Genomic DNA, 21,841 nt, shown 5'->3' on the forward strand with positions numbered 1-21,841 from the left:
TGGTTACAACCATCTCCAAACTGTTGAGAAAGGGGAAGGAACCAGGAAGTACAAGAGACAGTGTTTTTTCGAGCGGGAAGAAGAAGAGGGAGGGGCGATCGAATTAAGATTCATTCCAGGAAGAGGAGCAGCGCTGATGAATTCAACTTTGTTTCCTCATTGACAAAGAAGCCCAGGTTAAAAGCAGCACCATGCTCCTCTCTTCTGTCCATGGCTCCATATTTCTTTGCCTCTTGGATTCCTGTTACAGATAGTAACCTTTAACTGTCATTAAACCATGAAAGACATTTTTATCACATATTGAACGGAGGTTTTTGAAACATGATCCGCCTCAAGTCATCTTACAAAAGCAATAAAACAGTGTAATGTGATGGGACTTGCAATATGTACATTGTTCCGCCTATGGGAGAAGTAATGTGTTACTTTCCAAGATGTGTTTTGAACCAGAAGAGTCCTTTAAGTCTTCTCCCTGATGATACAGCTTTTATTATTACCATTATTAGGATTGATTTTCTCTCTATTGTCCTGCTTTGAGACACCAATGCAGTTTGACATGACAATTATTGTGAAATATTCAAACTTACAAGACTCAAAAAGGCAAAATTATGAGAAAGAATATCGTTGTAATGAGATAGCGAGTCGTAAGTATGAAATAAAAGTCCAAATTGTGGGATAAATAACCAACATTATGAGACAGGACATCGGAATTATGAGATCTAAAGTTACAATAATAAGATAGTAAATCATAAATGAGTTTAGGGGGAATTATGAGATAATTAGTCAATTTTATATGATATAAAGTGAAAATTTTTAAGATACAGTTAAGATAAAAACGTAGAATTTGGAGATTTAATTTCAAAATTATGAGATATTTTATCGTAATTATGAGTTGAAAGTGAAAATTAGGAGAAAATAAGTCTTAATTGTGTTAAAAAGTCAAATTATTGAGATAAGAAGTGAAAATCTAAGAGAAAGTAAGTCATTGATATGAGATTAAATGTTTAAATTGTAAAATAACAAGTCACAGCCTAATTAAGAGACAAAAAGTCGAAATTATCATGTAAGTTTTTCCCCTTTTTACTCGTGGAAATGAGCTTCCACGGCTTCCGTATCACATCTGTAGGTGCAGAAGAAAATGAGATTTCCCTACTGCGCTCGAACGCATCACCGGTGTGGTTTCTACGGCAACGGCTGACAACACAGAGGACGATGGTTTACAGTAAGTTAAAAACGCTAACCGCTAACAAATAACTTGACCTACAACATTTAACTGCATGTTTACAGCCTCCAGTAAACACTGTGGTTCAAAGTGTCCGGTTGACTTTGTGTTCAGAGTGACAGCTGTGTAGTTTCTGAAGATAAAACCCACAATCGACGAGTAGCATTAAGTTCTTTCACATCCTGGTGTTATGGTGTAAAGAGTGACCGTGTTAACTGGTGACTCTCAGCCGAATGCGTCTGTAGCTGTTGTAGCTACAACGTAGTTTAAAGATGGAAAGTGTGCCAACGAATGTCTCTTTATGCAGTTTTTATTATTATGTCAAAATACTCATCAGATATGTCGTTGAAAATAAAGTTAGGACACTTTCTGTTGCAACTACGAAAAGGCTTGAAGTCTCCAGATACCACGGTCACCATTTACACCGTAACACTGGTAAGCTGGTTCGTAATTAAACCGAATTATTTGGGGTGTTTTTGCTATCTCTGTAATTATTAACGTTAACGACGGTAATGTTAAGCTAAATAAAATAATTAAACACATCGTGTTTGTTCATCAACGCAGCCTAGTCTTGGTTAAAATATGTTACTATAACCTCAGATAGCTTTTTACTGCTACTGCTAACCGGAAGCTTAGTGGAAGCTAAAGCTAACATTAATATGTTAATAATATATAATGTATTATTATTCTCATCATATATTAACTATTATTAATAGAATTTGATCATAAAAATTAATATGCAATTTAAAAATGACAAATTTTAAGGAACAAAATGTGATCAGGACTGCAGAAGAAGATTGACAGCCCTAATCTGAACTCTTCTTTTACTCTTCAGTTCGGTGCGGTGCACATTTATTGCCGTTTCCACTGTCAAAAGTGAGGAAGGGTACCAATATAAACCGCTCATGCCGTCCAAGCGGCCACCTCCAGGGTTGAAAAATTAAGCCAAGGCATAAGTGAAAAATCCAGCAGTTCCTCGAGTGTCCACTAGAGGCTGGCTGCAGAAGCACCAGAAGTCACATACACACCCATTAAAATAAAAGCCTGTTTTTACAGCATAAATTAACATGTTTACAGCCTGGTTCAAAAAAACAAATAGGTCTGATTTGTTATTGTCTTCACGGGCACTCACTGTACGGCGGTGATTTTGATAACTCATCCTTTTTGATTTTATGAACAATTACAAGTTATCCATAATAAGACGCGTAGCTGACACGATTGACAGGATTTCCAGCTGCTGCCGATGGGACTTCAGCGCCCCCTGCAGGAACAGTCGAGTGACGTCTCTCAGGCTTCGTCTATTAGTAATCTATAGCAATCAATGGTACTGTCATACATTTTTTGCTACCCTTCTGTCGATGTACCAAATTTCCCGATCCGACCCTAAAGGGTGGAGCTCGACACACTGCAGTCCGTTGATTGGTCGAAAGAATCGTCACATTTCCAGATAAATTGTGGAATTTCAAGCAAGATCAGAGTTAAGCGGCGCACTTGGTGGAAACTCGGCTTTAGAGTGCTGTTCTGTTCGTCCAGTCACAGAGGAGATGGTGCGTGGACGGGCCGAGCACAACGAGTGTGAGATCTTCTCCCTGGAGGAAGTGTCTCTTCATCAGCAGGACATCGAGAGGATCGAGCACATCGGCAGGTGGTGCAGAGACCTGAAGATCCTCTACCTGCAGAACAACCTCATCCCCAGGATAGGTGAGACATCCATCACCAGCAGCTCCACTGAACATCCATCATCTCCACACATCTGCACAGTGTGTTTATTCACTGAACACAGCTCTGACCACACATTCATAAAACTGTCATTTCAAACTTGTTGACCCCCTGCTGTGACTTTTATCGTTGACGCCACTGTAGCTGAAACCAGTGAAAACTGTCTTTTATCTCCAGAGAATCTCGGCCGCCTGAAGAAGCTGGAGTATTTAAATCTGGCTCTGAACAACATCGAAGTCATCGAAAACCTCGAAGGTCCGTTTGCAAGAACACAGGCAGGGTTCTGGAGTATTTGTTGATGCTTTAATCAGGATGATGTCATGAATGATTATTAGAGTTTTAGTGCTTTCACACCTGCAGAAAACTCCTGAAAAACTCACATGGAGGAGCTGCATGTTTGAACGCTAACAGACACACTTTACCCGGAGTTTCTCCTGACAGCGTCAATGTTTTTTTTCTGCAGCAAGTCCGAGTCAGCTTATGAAAGAAGGCATCGGCATATAATAAGGAAATGAAAGGGCTACTTTGTAATAACTTCAGGGCCAGGGTGTCCTGAAACTTTCCAGAGATGATTCCCTAAAGACTGTTTCAGATGGAAGTTGCACAGTCATCTATAAATCCTACAAACTTGCAGCATTTTACCCGTTGGATTTTTTCTCCCCTGTCTTCAGGCTGTGAGAGTCTTCAGAAGTTGGACCTGACTGTGAACTTTGTGGGTCGTCTGAGCAGCGTGGAGTCCCTGCAGTGCAACGTCCACCTGGCCGAGCTGTTCCTGGTGGGGAACCCCTGCACTGAGTTTGAGGGCTACAGGCAGTATGTGGTGGCATCTCTGCCTCAACTCAAGGTAGCCAATCAGCTGACCGGCTCAGATTTAGTTACTCTTAAGTGGTGTGACAACATGACAGAAAAGACCCCTACAGAGAGAGAGACTGTTGTGCTTTTTATCAAACCCAGACACAGCTGTTACATCGCTCTGTTTACAGTCTCAAAACGACATTAAGAAAAGCAGTTTTTTGACCTCTGGAGTTGTCGGAGGGAGTCTGGGCTCAGCCTCAGAGCCACCTGGACGCCTCCCTTTGGAGGTTTTCCAGGCACGCCCAACTGGGAGGAGACCCCCGGGGTCGACCCAGAGCTCGCTGGAGGGATTATATATCCCGTCTAGTCTGGGAAGGATTTGGAATCCCCCAGGAGGAGCTGGGAAACGTTGCTGTGGAGAGGGAAGTCTGGGTTGACGTTATGCGCCTGCTGCCACCGCGACCTGACCTCAGATAAGCAGAAGAAAAATGGATGGATGTTCCGCTTTTATTGTGTGTTTTGTGTTTCAAACAAACACTGTTTTCCAGATAGGATGGGCTATTTTTCAATTTTTTTAAGATACATCGATATATTTCCATACAAGATATCAGCTATGACAATATCGTTGACGTCGATATAATTTATGCTCCGCCTCTCTCTCTCTCTCTCTCTCTCTCTCTCTCTCTCTCTCTCTCTTTGTGAGCAAAACAACAACAAAATCCACCTGCATCTCAAAATCCAAAGCTGGGTGTGTTTTGTTCTGCAGGAAAGCAACGCTATCCAGATAAATATCGTCTGCCACCATTCAGCTAAAAAATGATTTTGAGCTCCTAGTTGGAGCCAAATTCTCAAAGTTACACACACAAATGAATCGTTCAGTGCACGAGTAGAGCGGCGGCTCCTGCGTTCTGTCAGGTCAAAATGTATGTTTTCTTTCTGAATGGAGTTCGTCGTGTTTGTGGAGAGTGATGTGACAGCTTCTTGTTTCATCTCCCTCTTTGACAAAAAGTCCTTCCTCTCCTCTCTGTAGCGTGGTCAGACACTCATCTCTCCTGATATTCACTTGATTATGTCGAGCATATGATTCCTCCTCCTTCAGTTCCTGGACGGGACGCAGATCAGCCGGTCGGAGCGCATCCGAGCCTCTCAGGGACTGGAGGAGGTGAAGAGGAGAGTCCGGGAGCAGGAGAGGGAGTACCTGAAGACGAGAGCCAGGGAGAAAGAGGAGGCGCGGAGGAAGGCTGCAGGAGAGGAGAAAGGAAACGAGGAGAGGAGGCCAGGCAGCGATGGACGCTGGTACACCGACATCAACAACACAGTGTGAGTACAAACAGGACCTCCTCCTCTCACTGTGTTTGGACTTTCTTTATGAGCTGGAAGTCTTCCATTGGGGGGGGGGGGAGGATTGTGTTGCATTATGGGAAGTGTAGGAAACTGTCACCTCCTCTTCTGATTCAGCTACATGGAGGCCGTGTGCAGTAAAAATACTAACCCCCGAACTTCCACCAGAGACTTGTGCATTGTGTGTTTGCTCCGGTCCGTTAGGGCTCCGTTCTCCCTCGTCCGTCAACACCCACAGGCTGCGTTCTCAGAGCAAAGCACGGAGCAGCATCGCCGATCAGCTGAGTACAAAGACAAAGGCATTCCCTTGGTTATTACGGTATCATGTGCAACGATGCATGTGGTATAAAACCATATAAAACCCTTATAAACACTTCAACAATCACTCATACTGTCAGAGCGGAGTCTTTTATTTTGAAAATAAACCGGATGTTTTAATGTCGTTTCGCTGTCTGACTTCCTGTCTCTTTGATGCGCACATCTGGTGGAATTTAGGGGTTATGGTCCTGTTGTGAAGGTTTGATCAGATGCCTTTCATTTGCTCAGCGTAGTGGGCGGGAGGGAGTGTAGACCTGGATGATTTCAAACCATAAATCCAGTTTGGTGTTAAACAGATTGTATTTGCAGGCCCAGTCCTACTTCAAAGTGTAAACTGTTAGCGACCAGCAGGCACACTTTCCTTAAGGATTTAAAGATTCACCTCTTTGTTTACCGGTAGAGATCTAATTACACTTATTTTAACTTCTCTCATCTGACAAGTCCTGATAAACTCTGCAGTTCAAGACAAAAATAACCTCTGCATTTCTTATAAAGGAACAAAAAAAATGTGCGGCTGGAGTAAATGACATGCACTTGTTGAATGTCTTAAAGTGATTCAAATAGTGAATATTGCAAACCCCTTATGGCAGATCTTTTTTTTAATGATCAAGAGCACACAAGGCCTCAGTTTTTACTTCTGATGTCTCGATATAAGATGTTTATCTGCACTATTCAAGTGACTGTGGATTAAAGTTAGTGCACCGAGATATTTCCTCATATTTCAGCATTTTCTTTTGCAGTGAATGTAATAAAGAGATCTTCCTCTGTCGCAGTGGATCAAATTGAATTCTCTGAGGGACGTTACTTTACGACCTCGGCTTGAAGTGTCACAGTGAAGCCGTGTTCTCTGTCTCTGTAGTCCGGCGTTGGAGGAGAACAAGGAGAACCAGGAGGCGGAGGAGAACATGAAAAAGGTGAACCCCGACCTGGAAGAAGAGCAGCGGGAGAGAGAGTTCTGGCACACGCCGTGTTCATTCACCCCTGAATCTCGCCTGGAGGCTCACCGCCACCTGGAGGAGAAGAAGAGGGCAAAGGAGAAGTAAGTGCTCCTGACTTTCACACACCGAAGTTAAGGACTGTTTTTCAAATTCTACGTTCCAAAGGGGAGTTCGTTTTTCCAATCAGACTTAAAGATCCTGCACAGGGTTGGTGTCAGAGAGCATCTTAAACTAGGGTGACCATGTTTTCAAATCTCCAAATAGGGACACAAACCCGTATGTATGAGCTCAGTGCACCTTTCAACACCTGCATGGAAAGAGACCTAAACAATCCATTGATTAAAAACGGTAATTTTACTCCCAAAATGAGTCTTCCTGCAGGATATTAGAAACTCTACAGTGTGGGATTCCTTTGTTTGGTATTTCGATAACCAAATGAAGTGCGGTGAATGAACACATATTAAAGCATGCCCGTTAGCCCGTTAGTTACACACAGGGGCGTGTCCAGACTTTTTTTTGACTCGGGTGGGCCAACAGGGTCTCCGACTTATGTGGGGGTGGCCTGAAGTGTGATGAGCTCACAATCTTACACACATACATTTCAGTTGTTTACCCTTTCTAACTCCACCAATAATATCTACCACCTCATAGCTGCTTTTAACCTCTGACACAGAAAATGGTCAACCACAGTTTAGGATTTTTGGGGTGGCGACTGGGGTGGCCAAAAAGATTTTTAGGGGGGGGCATGCCACCCCTCGCCCCCCCTTTGGACACGCCCCTGTTTACACAATACTTATGTTCAACAAGCTTCTCCTGAAGCCCAAATAAATCATTTTAAACCGCTAATTTGGCACCAATTAATCCGTATCTGATAGTTAGCCGGAGCTTGAACCGACAGCATGGCCGTCACACCTGTACAGTCCAATGTGCACAAACTGAGTGAGAAATATTTATACTTTTATTTATTCGTTGACGTTTGCAATGTGTTTATGGAGATAACGACGCCATTGAGATTTATTGTGCAGCCCGACTTGTTACATGTAGAACTTGTTGACCACAGCTTGCTGCCACCTTCGACGTCAAATATACGACATCTAAAATACGAGTAAAAAAAATAATAAAACAAACTTGTGCATGTGGAGAGAGATAAAAGCTTCACAAGTCCAAAAAATATCTCAGGGTCACTGGATGTGACGTGGACTGAAATCCAATTGAACTGCTGAAAACAACTTAACATTATTCTCTGTTTGATGGTTTGGTTGTAGTTCACTGTTTCAGCCACCAGGTGTCACTGTTACATCAACCATCATGATGCTGAAGCTGGTCCAATGAGCGGACAGACTCAGTTAGAGCCAGCTTTTGTTCTGAGTATGAAACTCTTGACTTCAGACCCTCTGCACACCCTTTTGTTCTGAGTATGAAACTCTTGACTTCAGACCCTCTGCACCCCCTTTTGGTCTGAGTATGAAACTCTTGACTACAGACCCTCTGCACACCCTTTTGTTCTGAGTATGAAACTCTTGACTTCAGACCCTCTGCACACCCTTTTGTTCTGAGTATGAAACTCTTGACTACAGACCCTCTGCACCCCCTTTTGGTCTGAGTATGAAACTCTTGACTTCAGACCCTCTGCACCCCCTTTTGGTCTGAGTATGAAACTCTTGACTTCAGACCCTCTGCACCCCCTTTTGGTCTGAGTTTGAAACTCTTCACCTCAGACATTCAGAAAGGTAATTTAAGGAAACATTCGATCACCTGGGGAAAAAAATTCAATCAATGAGTCGCTTTATCGACCCCGGGCGAGGTAATTTGTTTTCCGTCCAACAGCAACAATGGGACATAAGTTTCATGTTTTGACACATCACTTAACCGGACAGATGAAGCCCCTCTCACAGGTTCATCTGTCGGGTTAATGAGACGTTGTCAGGGTCGGGACAGCAGCAGAGAATAATCTGTAAGACATGTGAGCAGGTCCAGAGCGTCACTGAAGACGTTATGTTTGTAACTTTAATGAATCTGTCCGGTAAGCTGGAGGAGACCAATTACCCTGAATGATTTACAGACTGTGATGATTCTCACAACCTGAGCTGGACTTTTGCTCTGAACATTTAAAACCCTGTCGTTTGACGACTGTGTTTCTCTGTCTCTCGTTATTGTCCTGGAGCAATGAACCAACACTGGAGCCAGGAATCTAGCCGAACATCTTGTGGGCTTCTTCTTTTCGATCTTTCAGATATCTTTGCGATTTTTTGTTTGAAAAAACTTCGAGAATCTGTCGGATCAGAGAAATCCAGGCTAAGCCAGAAGATGGACCTGGATTTGTTCAATTAGTCAAAATACCTCACTAGAAAAATATTGGACTCCCAAAAAAAGCTCAGTAGACTACTACTCTGTAGAAGTTTAAAGGCTTTGTATGTGATTTTTCACACTGAAATGTAGAAATCAAGTACCGTATTGGTCCGAATATAAGACGACCCTGATTATAAGACGACCCCCGTTTTTCAACACTCATATTTAGAAAAAAAAGATTTGCAGAGCAGATCTTGTTTTTATAAAGAACTTTTTTTAAAGAACTTCATTTTATTTGAAAATAACAATATTAAAAACACATTGAATTAAACACCTGATGTATTAATAATTATAATAATAATTAACATACCGTATTTATCGGTATAGGCCTACGGCACTTTTCAAAACAAAGTGTTTCACAAGGGCGAACTATGTACAGTATGATTCAACATTAAAATCGATTAACAATCAAACAATATTATCAACATGTTTTTAACATTTTGAAATAACAGGAAATACAGGCAACGTTTTTAACTAAACTACCGCTAAACTAAAACTCTCCAAACTTCTCCTCCGATGTCTCCTATTCCTCACACACACACACACACACACACACACACACACACACACACACACACACACACACACACACACACACACACACACACACACACACACACACACACACACACACACACTGTGTCCCGCTGTGTTCACTCTCACTCTCATCGCTCCCCAATATTAAAAACACATTGAAACACCTGTTGTTGTAATAATGATAACAATAATAAACGTAGGCCTATTTATCGTTATATGCTACGGCACTTTTCAAAACAAAGTTTTTCACAAGGTCAAAATCTGTACAGTATGATTCAACATTAAAATCAAGCAATATTATCAACATTTTTAAATAAGAGAGAAAATACAGGCCACATCTATAACTAAACTAAACTAAAGCTCGCCAAACTTCTCCTCCGATGTCTCCTATTCCTCACACACGTCCTCCGCCCCGCTGTGTTCTCTCTCACTGTCATCGCTCCCCTGCTCCTCCCAGAGCGCGTCATGTGTGTTGACATTTAAAGGGACAGGCGAACAATTAGAGCTGCGCTCTGAATACTAGACCCCGAATATAAGACGACCCGACTTTTTCGGACCTATTTTGATGGGGAAAAAAGACCAATACGGTATATCCTCTGAAAATAACTCTGTGAGTCATGACTGTCTACAATGGGTGTAACACCCGAGTCCCACTGTCTGTGATGTTTTCAGAGTTTTCAGAGTCCTATCTTCAGTTTGTTTACATCGCCAGGACGGCCGGCTGACTCCTCCCCTCGTGTATAAAAGTTGTTTAATTGAGGGACTAGAGAAAAGAAGAATAACATACTGTACTCACTGCTTAACTGTGTTTCTAGATCACGCTCATTTCAGGTAAATTTACATGCAGTGTGAAGATACCAGCATAATAAAGATCGCTAGCATTAGCATGCTAACACAACAATGCACCACGGGTTGTTTTGGTTTCATGTTGGTGCTCAAGGGCGACATCTGCTGGATCAAAAAATCGCATAGAAAAACTTAATTGAGTTCTTCCAAGCTAAACATCCAACAAATGCCGGGGAAAAAATGCCCTAAAAGTTACAGAACTTCACCTCACAGGGTATCCGTACCGGAAAAGAATAGGCCAGAGCTCTATTCTATGCAAGTCCATGGACCTCCCGTACTAGCCGCGCGTTTATCCAATCAGGTGCATTCATTGAGGCTACGTCAACTAAAAGAAGGCGGTGGAGAGGTCCAGGAGAAAAATTGGAACAAGTGGGTATACGACCATCAAGCGGCGAGTTGAGTCTTATGTAATATTCTAGCATTTAAAAATCCTGGACTTTTGACTGTCATGAGCTGTGAGTCGTCAAAAGAAGGCTTCAGATATGCTGTTGTTATAAAAACACACATGAACATGAGACTGTGAAGGTTAAACGTGACGGCTGCCTCACACACTTCAACACACTCATCACCGGGTGACATGTATGAGGCACAAAGGGAGCATTTAGTGCTTCAGGGCTCAATAGATGCTGACGTTCATGTCTGTGATGTTGAGGACGCAGAATGCTGATTCTTCTCAAAGCACCAGGTCGTCAGAGAGAAGTGTACATTTTTATTTACAGATGTTGCTACAGTCGTTAAATGAGCCGACAGAAGCAGGTATTGATGTTTCTGTGTTTGTGATTTACTTGAGGGACGATGTTAACACAGGACGGGTGTGAAGTTCTATTTATTTATTTTTCTGATATTGGGATATCCGAGCTGGAAGGTTTGCTGGCAGAAATTTGTCCCGTCTGAAGAGGAGGCTGTTTAAACTACAAGAGCATTACGAGAGAGGATTGTAAATGGGGAAAAAGGTGCTTTAAATAAAGGTTTCTTGAAATATTAAAACACTAATTATTACAGACAAAAACAAAGAAATAAGGGATTTAACCACTGCTGGGTTTTGCAAAAGCCAGGAATCAGGGGCGAGTCCACAGGGGTGGCATGGCCCCCCCTTGAAATCTGATTGGCCACCCCCAAAATCCAAATCGATGAGAGGCAGGACTTAAGTACAAATCAACTATTCTGGATGTTTCCTACAGTCTGCTGTTAGTTTTCTTATACATACTTTCCATAAAAAAAATCTGAGCAAAAGCTCTGTGTTGCAATGGACGTACTTGCCAATACATTTATTTTTTCAAGTTAAACAGTGTAAAACGGTTTGCAATTTTTTTAATTTGTGACTTTGCACATACATCTTTTTTTTTTGAGGCCCTAAAGAGGCAAGCTAAGAAGATGTATATTCTAGTTTTAGTTTAGTGCTTTCACACTTCAAAACTCCTGATATTTCCAGGAGGAGCTACATGTGTGAACGCAAACAACCAAATTTATTACTCATTCTTCACCCGGAGTTTCCCCTCCAGCCTCCTCGTATTTATTCTGCAGAAAGTCAGAGTGAGCTGATGTGTGAGGTGCATGTGTGAACAGCGAGGTCAGGAGTATATCCGATGCAGTCCTGAAAATATCCAAACGGCTTTGCAAGTACATCTCATCAGTGGGGATAGAAGGGGTGAAAAAATGTCATTTGTTTGCATGCGTGTGTCCACAAGTCATTCAAAAAAGTCTGGGCACGTCCCTGTCAGGAGTATATGGGGACACAAACAGTTAGTTGATCTGAAGATGATTACAAATGCTGTAGGCTTTCATCAGTCGGCTCGGTCACCACTGTGTTAAGTTAAAAACTTAACAGAGTTTTTATGGAACTGGAAATATTCCACAGCATAGTTTTAAACATTTGTTCGCTGGCCTCCTGAGCCAATCACATTTAAGTCGGGCTAGTTGGGAGTGAGTCGTCAAAGCGTTTGTTAAAGCCTAATTAATTATCCCTCCATGCCACTAATTAGAGCTCACCCTTAAGGTGACCCTCTTGCCGGGGCGTTAATTGGCTGTGTGTGAACCTCTCTCCATTTTTCAAAAGCATCTCCAATATTGATCCTAGTTTGAGCACGTTTCTGCTCGTGGAGCTTATTAGAAACATGCAGAGGCTTTTTAGGTCGGGTACAATCACTTCTATCTGAACCACTTCTCTTGACCGCTTCCATCGCTGCAACACCTGTTGACCTGATAACTGCTCTCATATCTGACAAACCGAGGGGCGTCCAAAACGGCCTACCTTCTCTGGTCTAACTAGATCTGTCTCTGTGTATTCAATCTCCTTTCTGTAATGTTGTCAGACACTAAGAATAACAATCTGAGCCTGTCCGGGACAAAAACAACTGTAAGTGGTCACACTTTGCTCACAAGGAGGGGATCAATCAGAATTTGAACAGACTTCTGTTTTCACCTTTCATCGATTCGTCTCTGTCGGCTTTAGTGAAACATTATTGTGTTAAAGCAGGTTTGTATCTTTCTTCAGTCCGGTTTTAAGAGAAAATAACAAAGTTATGTAAGGGTTTAACAGTGCATGGTGTTGTGCATCTTCTCTCAGGATTTTAGTAACCAGTTAGAGTTATAAATCTCTCTCAGCCTGTCCTCGGCATCCTTGAAGGACTCCTCCCTCTGATGGTTTCCTTCTTTATTGTTTACGGCTGTTTGTCTTTTTAACGTTTGGCTTGTTGTCACAGATTTTAAGCCTGTTAAAGGTCTGAGGTCTGAGAGTGTCATTTTTGTTTTTTCTGCATTGTGCCGTCCTCAATTCTTCATCGACGTGGGCGTTCTGAGGCCAGCCAAGTAACTGTGATTAAAGACCATCCAAATAAACCTGACATGTAATACATCTAGCATAAATAATACATGTGGCCTCCTACGCTCGTCCAGATCTGCTGAGGCTTCAGGGTCAGTGAGGGGGTTCAACTCTGTCCAAGAGCACTGTGACGGGGGAGAGGCTCTGTGATACACACAGCAGGATAAACCTTCCTGCTGGGTCGGATTATTAAACCTTTTAGACCTTAGGGCGCCTAAAAAAACTCCCTCTAAAACTTGAAGGTGGAGTCAGTAGCATTTTTCGTTGAAAAACATTCAAACTGGGCCCCTCCTCCTGGGCCCATCACCCCTAGAAGCACACACTCAATGCTGCAGGACGCAGTGTGTATATTCACTGCTCGTACCTACACTGCAAGCTAACGCACGCTAGTTAGGTGTTTGTTCTGCCCTCCGAGTCTGCCTTCTCACCATAAACAATAGGACATGGAGCGAGAAAGCACTGAGTACACCCAAGACCCTTCCAGAGAGGGGGCGTGGTCAGACACAGCTCATTTACATATTTAAAGGTACAGACACAGAAACAGCCTGTTCTGAGCAGGGCTGAAATAGAGGGGTTTATAGACATGATCAAATACAGGATCAGAGTGGATTTAGAACAAGAAACTTCACACACATGTTTTGAGGAGCTCTGAGACTTCTTTAAACTGAAGAGGAGGAGGAGGAGATGTGACCTTTAATGTTTAGTTGTCAGACAGAAGCTACACAGACCTAAGGCAGTTTTCTACCAGGCTGTAAACATGTTTATTTCTGCTGTAAAGTTGGACATGTTAACATGGGGCTCTATGGGGATTGACTCACTTCTGGAGACAGCTTCAAGTGGACACTTTTTGCACTTCTGCATTGGCTTCATTTTGAAACAGCGGAGGTTGCTGCTAAGTTCAGGAGCGCGGTGCATGTGAAAGGGGGCTTTTGTTTGGACCCGAGTCCACTGAGGCTCCAACAGTGAAAATCTCTTTCAACCTCTGCTTACTTTCTGTTTATTTTTCATTTTTGGGTTTTTGTTTCTGGCAATTCTTGGCAAGGCATGTTGCCACCTATCCTTTTTTGTTGTTGTTTGTAATCACTCTGCTGACCCGTGACCGTGAACATATCGCTGACTCACTGCGTTCAGCTTTCATAACACCCCGGGCCACACGCTCACAAAAGCGGCGCTTGCGTATGACGAATAGCGTACAAGTATCCTGCTGTGTTAGAGCTCCCACCGCTGCTAAATCCCCTGCCCACAGGAAACCTCGGCCCGGAGCTATTTCAGCACTCGTGTTGTGTTAGTCAGTGAGCTTTTCTGACGCTCGTCAAAAGGGAAGAGTCATGTGTCAACACTTTCATGTGAGTTGAATGAAGATCTTTTTTTCCACACACATGCTTCACTCCGACTCTGTATTTTTATGTACTTGAAATGAAATAACTCCCCGTGGAGCCCGTTGAAACCCCTCTGTTGATAAGACGTCAGGATAAACCCTATTTAGAGAAATCCATTGTGATGTCTAAGAAGCCAACCGGTGACAGTCTGCCTTCTAATCCATATCACAAAAAAACATCCCAGGCCTGCATGCTGTCCAAGCAGAAAATCAGCCTGATATGGTGTTGCCGTTTTTATCGTCTCCCCCCCCGCGCGCGCGGCTGTCAGAGTGGCGCTGACTTGATGCATGCAGTCATGCAGTCACTGGATTGTCAGGAAAGATGAATTTCCTGCTCCTGAGGTGGGAAATTTTGCGATAAGGTCAACCAGGAGACCGCCTCTGTGTTTAATGGCTGCTGCGTTTTTGTCTCTGAGAGGGAGGTTAACAGCAGACAAGCAGCGGGAACTAACCTGCAGCGTGCACGACTGAAACTTCAAAACACAGCGTGGCTTTAAGGTGGAGGGACGCCGACAGGCTGATAGTAAATCATTGTTGTGCAGGGATGAGACGGGCGGGTGGATATTTGCATGAAGGGTTCCTACGTGAGAAAATGTTTAAATAAAGCGTTTTATGGCTGTTAATGAATGAGTGATGGAATAGAATTATGCTTTGTGGACACGTGCAGATAATTTAAGATTTATGTAGAAACATAAAGCTTTCAAACTGGCACAAAACTTTTCAGATAGAGCTGCATGTGTGAATGCAAACTTTCACTCCAGGAGTTTCTCCTGCTAGTAATTTATTCTGCAGAAAGTCAGGGTGAGCTGATGTGAGAACGCAGCAGGATATAATCAGGAGAATTCACCTGGAGCCAGTGGGAGGGGCCAGTGGGAGGGGCCAGTGGGAGGGGGTGGAGACCCTTGCTGCACGACCATAGACTGTCTGCACGCCACCTCTACCATCTCCGTGCTCTAATCAACCTGCTGCTGCATGTTTCCTGTTCTCCAGGATGTTCTTCTCCACTCTTTAGTTCAGATTGAGATTCTCTTCAACTACATGCAGCATTGATAGAGATACTCTCATTATAGAGTCGTATAGAGGACTCTGCTGCTTCGTCTTACCTTACCTTGTCTGACAGGGATAGTCTCCCGCTGTGAGGTGCATGTGTGAACAACCAGATCAGAAGTGTTACTACTTAGAAAACCTGCAAAGCTGCAACTTGTATACCTTTTCATTATCAATAAACTAATTTACTTAAAAGTTTCAGTATCAGATTATTGCATTTAAGCTTTCATCCTACACTAAAAAATACCACACAACTGTCTGTAACACTCACTGACAGGAGTGTACGGTGCTGGAGGGTGGTCCTGGTCCAAACAGAGGCTCTGCAGTCTGTTGCCTGGAAGTCTTCTGTGCCTCGGTTGTAGCTCTGTGGATGAATCTTCTCTGCAGAGTTTGTACAGAAAGCTGTCTGAACACATCGTCCTCAGCTCTGGACTCCTCATAAAAACCAGCAGAGGAGCTGTCACCACTGATGTCTCCATGACTCAGCGGTTTGATAGACGCCCTGTCACACCCCCCCCTTTGACAGAAAAAGACTTCACAGCGCAGAGGGCCGCACTGTGACCTTGGGATGAGCTGGAGGCGGGGCACGCGCTGTTTGAGGTGGGAGGCAAAGTGATGGAGATGCTTGTTTTCTGGTTCGATCTTCTGAAGTGGATACTCAGCCTCTCTCTCACCCACCGACACACACACACACACACACACACACACACACACACACACACACACACACACACACACACACACACACACACACACACACACACATGCACACACTTTGTCTGACAGTCTTCATGTTTTTTTCCCAGAATGAAACCAAACCTGAAATATGACGATCAGCTGAATGGTCACAATCTCTGGATGGAAATGGGACTCCGATCATGTGTTGAGACGCTTCATTACCCCCAGCCCGCTGCTCGAGCTCAATCTGAGTGATGAACGCCAAAATAGAACGGATCGGATTGTACGTTTTTGGTAATGTCCCTCTTTGGGTTGTCAGGAGAGAAAAAAATAAAAAAAAAAAACTTAAAGATTAGTTTTTTGGGCTTTTTGTGCCTGTAATTGGAGAGATAGGACAGAGGAGAGAGAGTGAAATCAGGGAGAGAGAGAGAGAGTGGGGAGTGACATGCAGGAAAGGAGCCACAGGTCAGATTTGAACCTGGGCTGCCCGCTTGGAGGACCACAGCCTCCATACATGGGGCACGCGCTCTAACCACTGAGCCACCAGCGCCCCAAATAAGAAACTTAAGAAAAGTAAACAATGACAATGTGTTTCGATACCACGGCAACAAAAATGAAAGTCCCAGGGCGTTTTCACATTCAGCACGATTGTTCCCCTCTCCTCTCCTCTCTCCTCTCCTCTCTCCCCTCCTCTCCTCTCTCCTCTCTCCTCTCTCCTCTCTCCTCTCCTCTCCTCTCTCCTCTCTCCCCTCTCCCCTCTCCCCTCTCCCCTCTCCCCTCTCCTCTCCTCTCCTCTCTCCTCTCCTCTCCTCTCTCCTCTCCTCTCTCTCCTCTCCCCTCTCCCCCGAAGATGTCTGGTTCGACTCTGAGGTCCAAATCATTGAAAGCTTTTGACTGGTTCAGAAGATTAATCTTTAATCCAATCCAAATGAGTGTTGACAAAAGATCATCAAAATGTTTAGTCTCTGTGCGGCTCGCCTGGATGAAATTACACGACTTGGTTTTCGAGTAACGCCCCCTCTGAGACGAATGATTGACCGTGTTCTCGTCCCTACCTGCTGTAAACCAGTCGCCAGGCTGTGACAGACGCACAGGCCCGGGAAGCACACACTCACACGTCCATCCATTAAGCCCACTGAGCAGTGGATGAATGAGTTTCGGCGAGCGAGGCAGCGAGTGTTTAGCACTCTGTGGAGGGTCAGCCATCACGACCCCCGAAGCTGTAAATCTGCCACTGAGAGGAACCTTCAATCTGCTGACCTCAAGGATGTCGGGCTCCAGTTTTCATTAGAGCCACGGGCTGCAGAGACACCTGTAATGAGTTGTAAGTGGTGCTGTGGAGCTGTGCGGGGAGACAACACTTCCTGGGTTCTATTACCACAACGGTCATCCATGTTGAGAGTCACACAGTGACACAGTGAAGCTGGACAGACATCTCACACCCTTTGTAATCCAGACCATATTTAAGGTAGATTCACATTCAGATTCTCTTCACTGTCTCCACAAGGGGACATCATTTGTTTTGCAGCAGGAGTGCACAGAAGACTTCATAAACACAGACGACATCGACAGTGAAATCCGATTCACCCCAAAACAGCCCATCTCCCTCCACTGGCTCCCAGTTACTGCTCGCATCAAATTTAAAACCCTGCTCCTCCTCCTTACCTGAACTCTCTCATCCAGGTCTACACTCCCGCCCGTCAACCTTCACAACAGGGTCCTAAGTCTCTGACTAGACTCTTCTCCTCTGTCGCCCCCCCAGTGGTGGAACAAACTAAAAAACTCCATTCAATCTGCAGAGTCCCTCTGCACCTTTAAGAAAAAGCTAAAGACCCAGCTCTTTATGAACACCTACACACTTAATGATGATGATTATATTTAGGATGGTTTTGATGCTGATCAGAACTGGTAAGAACAGCTGCCGATGTTGTGCTTTGCCTCTGGTCACTTCCTGTCTGCACCTGTGTGTCCAATCCATAGACTGTAAATATTAATGTTTGAAGCCTGAGTGACGTCCCCGTCTCTTCCTGCAGGGGGCGCTGGAGTCCCATCGATGGCGGTCTCCATGTTGGAAATGCTGTCTCAGTCTAACTTTCAGTCAACCTAACGACAGGCTGAGAGCTGGAGCTGAGGCGGGTTTTAAACCTCCTGACAAACCGTTACACCGCGCCCACCTGTCAATCATGTTACCTACACGCCTAACTATGGATAACACGTATCGTTCATAAAATCAAAACTAAGCCGTTTTAAAAAAATTCACCCCCCGTACAGTGTGTGCCAGTGATGACAATAACTATCAGACCTATTTAGTTTTTTTTAACCAGGCTGTAAACATTTTAATCTCTGCTGTAAAAACAGGCTTTTTAGAATGGGTGTGTATGTGACTTCCTGTGTTCCTGCAGCCAGCCTCTAGTGGACACTCCAGGAACTGCAGGATTTTTACACTTCAGCATTGACTTCATTTTTAAACAGAGCTTGGTCCGATCAGACTTAGAGCTGTTTGTTTGCACTCACTGGCTCTCTGATGTTTGTTGCTTTGGATAAAAGCGTCTGATAAATGAATTAAAGAACTGATTCAAACACAGTCTGAAGGAAGACAGATGTGTTACTATTTCACATCATAAGGAGCATTTCATCAGAGGGATCCAGGGCAGTTCTTACTGTTTTTATGAACCTTTCTCAGTGTCTCAGTGCTTCAGATTGTAAAAGCTGTGGAGAGGCAGAGCTTATTTAAAGTGTGTGTACTGTCTCAGTGTGTAAGTGTGTGTCTGTGTGTGACTGTGTGTGTAAGTGTGTGTGGCGTACAAGCACAATATCTGTTGTGTATCTCTTTAAAGATGGTCCAAGAGGAGACGCTGCTCTCTCCTTCACCCCAAAGTCTTCATAACTCTCTTTGTCATCTGTCGGTCTGCACACGCACACACACGCACACACACACGCACGCACGCACACACACACACACACACACACACACACACACACACACACTCACTACAATCTCTTCTCTAATGCTTCCTTGTGTATCTGCAGAGAGAAAGAGAAGAAGCCGAAGGCCCCAAGGACGCTGATCACCGCCGATGGACGAGTCATGAACGTCAACGAGCCGAAGTAAACAAAAACACATTCGCTGGAAAAAACAAAAAAAATCACCAAACTCGATCTGTAAATAAGAAAAAACAAAGATTCTTTCTACAAACTTCAGCGCTGGTCAGATCTCACCGTGGTTGTTGCAGTCTTAGATTAAACGGGAGGGAAACCCTACACGCTGCTGCAGCGGTGAACACAAAAGAAAGCAACGTAATTGGTTGTAGTTTTGTTCAGAGCGACGACAGAACACATCCAATCAACTGCTTCAATTTGTCGTGGGAACAAAACAATAAAGAAAACAACGACCCTAGTTTCCCTCACACTTCGTCAAAGCTGTAATGATTTCTTCTTTTCGACCTTTTTATTACTTCCTCCTGTAAGTGACCACACGCCTCAGACAGCGAGCCACCAGGTGTGATTGCTTTATTATCGGCCTTCGGGTTTTCATGTCTCACAGTGGATTGGCGTGCTGTGGGGCATCCCGGTCTCCCTCCAATAGCCAGAGGTTTATATCCAGAGCGAGGCCACGGAGGTCGAGGCCTCGAAACACGACTGATCTCATTTGTAATCTGAGCTGAGGACACACTCAGGTCTGGACTGTTTCCTTTATGTGATTTAGTACTCCAGCACAGAGACAGGACGGGGGGGGTTATGATAGGAGGTCAGGGCCTTAAAACTTATTGGCGTTGAAGTTGGTCACACACCTCTTTTCCCTTCCTGAAGAGAGAAGAGAGTCTTTTAACAAATGATGCATTCAATAACACACAAAGAAATGGCTTCACAACGCTCAAATATATCACTATCAAAGTTCTTCTGCTGCAGTGTTCTGAGTTTTTGTTTCATGTCTGTTTTATTCCTTTCTGTTTGTGTTTACAGACTGGACTTCTCTCTGACTGAAGACGAAGAAAACAACATGATAGTTTTAGACCTGGGAGTGTACAGGTACCAACGATGAGCCCTGACCAATCAGAAGTTTGAGTTATTAATCATATGCCTGAAGACTTTCAAATGTACATATTTTTTGAATTACTCTTTAAACAGAGCTTCTAATCTTCAGGATTTTACACAATTGTACTTGTGTAACCGGAGTCACGTCTTAAATCTTTAAACTTGTAACGTATAATTAGATTAAAGGAGCAGTATCTAACTCTGACTCCTAGTGTTTAAAATGGGTACTGCAGTCCAAATTCTAAACATCGTAGAGAGCTGTCCCCCCCCCCCCCTCACTCAGGTCACCATGTGGTGGACTCTGAAGCTTCAGTGTTTCTCCAGCTCTGCATGGGTCTGTAAACCTTTCTGTGTTCTAACCTCTCTCCATTTTTCAAAAGCATCTCCAATATTGATCCTAGTTTGAGCACGTTTCTGCTCGTGGAGCTTATTAGAAACATGCAGAGGCTTTTTAGGTCGGGTACAATCACTTCTATCTGAACCACTTCTCTTGACCGCTTCCATCGCTGCAACACCTGTTGACCTGATAACTGCTCTCATATCTGGCAAACTGAGGGGCGTCCAAAACGGCTGTGTGGGGGCGTGTCTTAAAAGCGCCTACCTTCTCTGGTCCAAACAAATCCAGAGCATTCAGGAGCAGAATCTAAAGTTAGAAGGAGGACATACTGGCTGCTGCATTGTTGTCAGAGAAGCCAGCACTTCAACATAGCATGTTTCCTTAATGTCTGATCAGATAGTAAGCTCACTTTATCATTTCACTCACTACATATTTTTAGTTGGCTACTTTTGAAAGTGCTGCTCCTCTTCTGCTCTGCTTCATGTCTTAAACCCTAATTCTCCATCTGCAAACCTGTTTCATGTAAACTACAAACACGCTTTCACCTTTCACGCATGTCCTTAAGCTAACACGGACCTCCACCCTCCTCTCCCCTCACAGACACATGGACACCTCTCTGATGGACGTGGACATCCAGCCGACGTACGCCAGAGTGAGCGTCAAAGGAAAGGTACGCTGTGGAGATTTTAAAAGAGTAGTTGGTAACCTTTAGGATCAGACAAAACAAGTTTTTCATCCGCTCAGTTTTGTGCTGCTCTCTCTGAACTTTCCAACCGATGATGCATTAACTCAGGGTTCTTTACTTCCTAAAGGGCAGCGGCACACATTTAGACTCCTCTCCTCTTCTCAGATTGAAGCTGGAGGTTTATAGGTCAGACCGCAGCACAGCAACTTTCTCCATCACAGAGATATAGTCACAACTGTGTTTTTGCTGATTCATTCTGATGTTGGCCTCCACAGTTTGTGAGAAGAAACACTGAGGGTCTGTTTCGCTTTTATCTCCATAAAATTGTTCATTGTTTTCTCCCCCTGTATGGTTCGTGTCAGGGTCTAATTCATAAAGCATACCGCGCTCATGATATTTACACACAAACACATCCACAAGGTGTTCCGTGCAGTTTTCCTTTGTTTTGTGTATGAATGTGGAGAGAAGCCGTCTGCACCTTCACTCTGCACAGAGCTGCTTTCTAATGCTGACGGAGCTCAGTTCTGTCCTCATAAAGACGATGAGCTCGGAAATTTTTCACACTTTATCAAGAGGACGCACTCTTAAGGCTTTATATGCGATTTTCACACTTAACTATAATAGAAATCAAGTATATCCTCTGAAAATAACTCTGTGAGTCATGACTGTCTACAATGGGTGTAACACCCGAGTCCCACTGTCTGTGATGTTTTCAGAGTCCTATCTTCACTTTGTTTACATCGCCGGGACGGCCGGCCAACTCATCCCCTCGTGTATAAAAGTTGTTTAATTGAGGGA

At 43.9% G+C, this 21,841-nt stretch overlaps 1 protein-coding gene across 3 annotated transcripts in view; it reads left to right on the forward strand.

Moving 5' to 3' along the window:
* The first annotated feature begins 1,135 nt into the window (after window positions 1-1,135).
* The window catches only part of dnaaf11 (dynein axonemal assembly factor 11), a 39,049-nt gene continuing 18,343 nt past the window's right edge, over window positions 1,136-21,841 (forward strand). For 2 of the 3 annotated variants that reach the window (XR_010666281.1, XM_020656263.3), the window contains exons 1-9: window positions 1,136-1,219; window positions 2,753-2,920; window positions 3,116-3,193; window positions 3,610-3,782; window positions 4,833-5,053; window positions 6,252-6,431; window positions 19,017-19,094; window positions 19,950-20,015; window positions 20,959-21,028. Coding sequence is in view for 2 of the 3 variants with exons in the window: in XM_020656263.3 (XP_020511919.2) it covers window positions 1,210-1,219; window positions 2,753-2,920; window positions 3,116-3,193; window positions 3,610-3,782; window positions 4,833-5,053; window positions 6,252-6,431; window positions 19,017-19,094; window positions 19,950-20,015; window positions 20,959-21,028 (1,044 nt within the window). In the remaining variant the exon portion in view is untranslated. The remainder of the gene's footprint in view (window positions 1,220-2,752; window positions 2,921-3,115; window positions 3,194-3,609; window positions 3,783-4,832; window positions 5,054-6,251; window positions 6,432-19,016; window positions 19,095-19,949; window positions 20,016-20,958; window positions 21,029-21,841) is intronic. The other variant, XM_065953526.1, reaches the window with a different exon arrangement.

This window comes from Labrus bergylta, chromosome 4 (assembly GCF_963930695.1).
Source record: "Labrus bergylta chromosome 4, fLabBer1.1, whole genome shotgun sequence".
In the NCBI taxonomy this organism is placed as follows: Eukaryota; Metazoa; Chordata; class Actinopteri; order Labriformes; family Labridae; genus Labrus; species Labrus bergylta.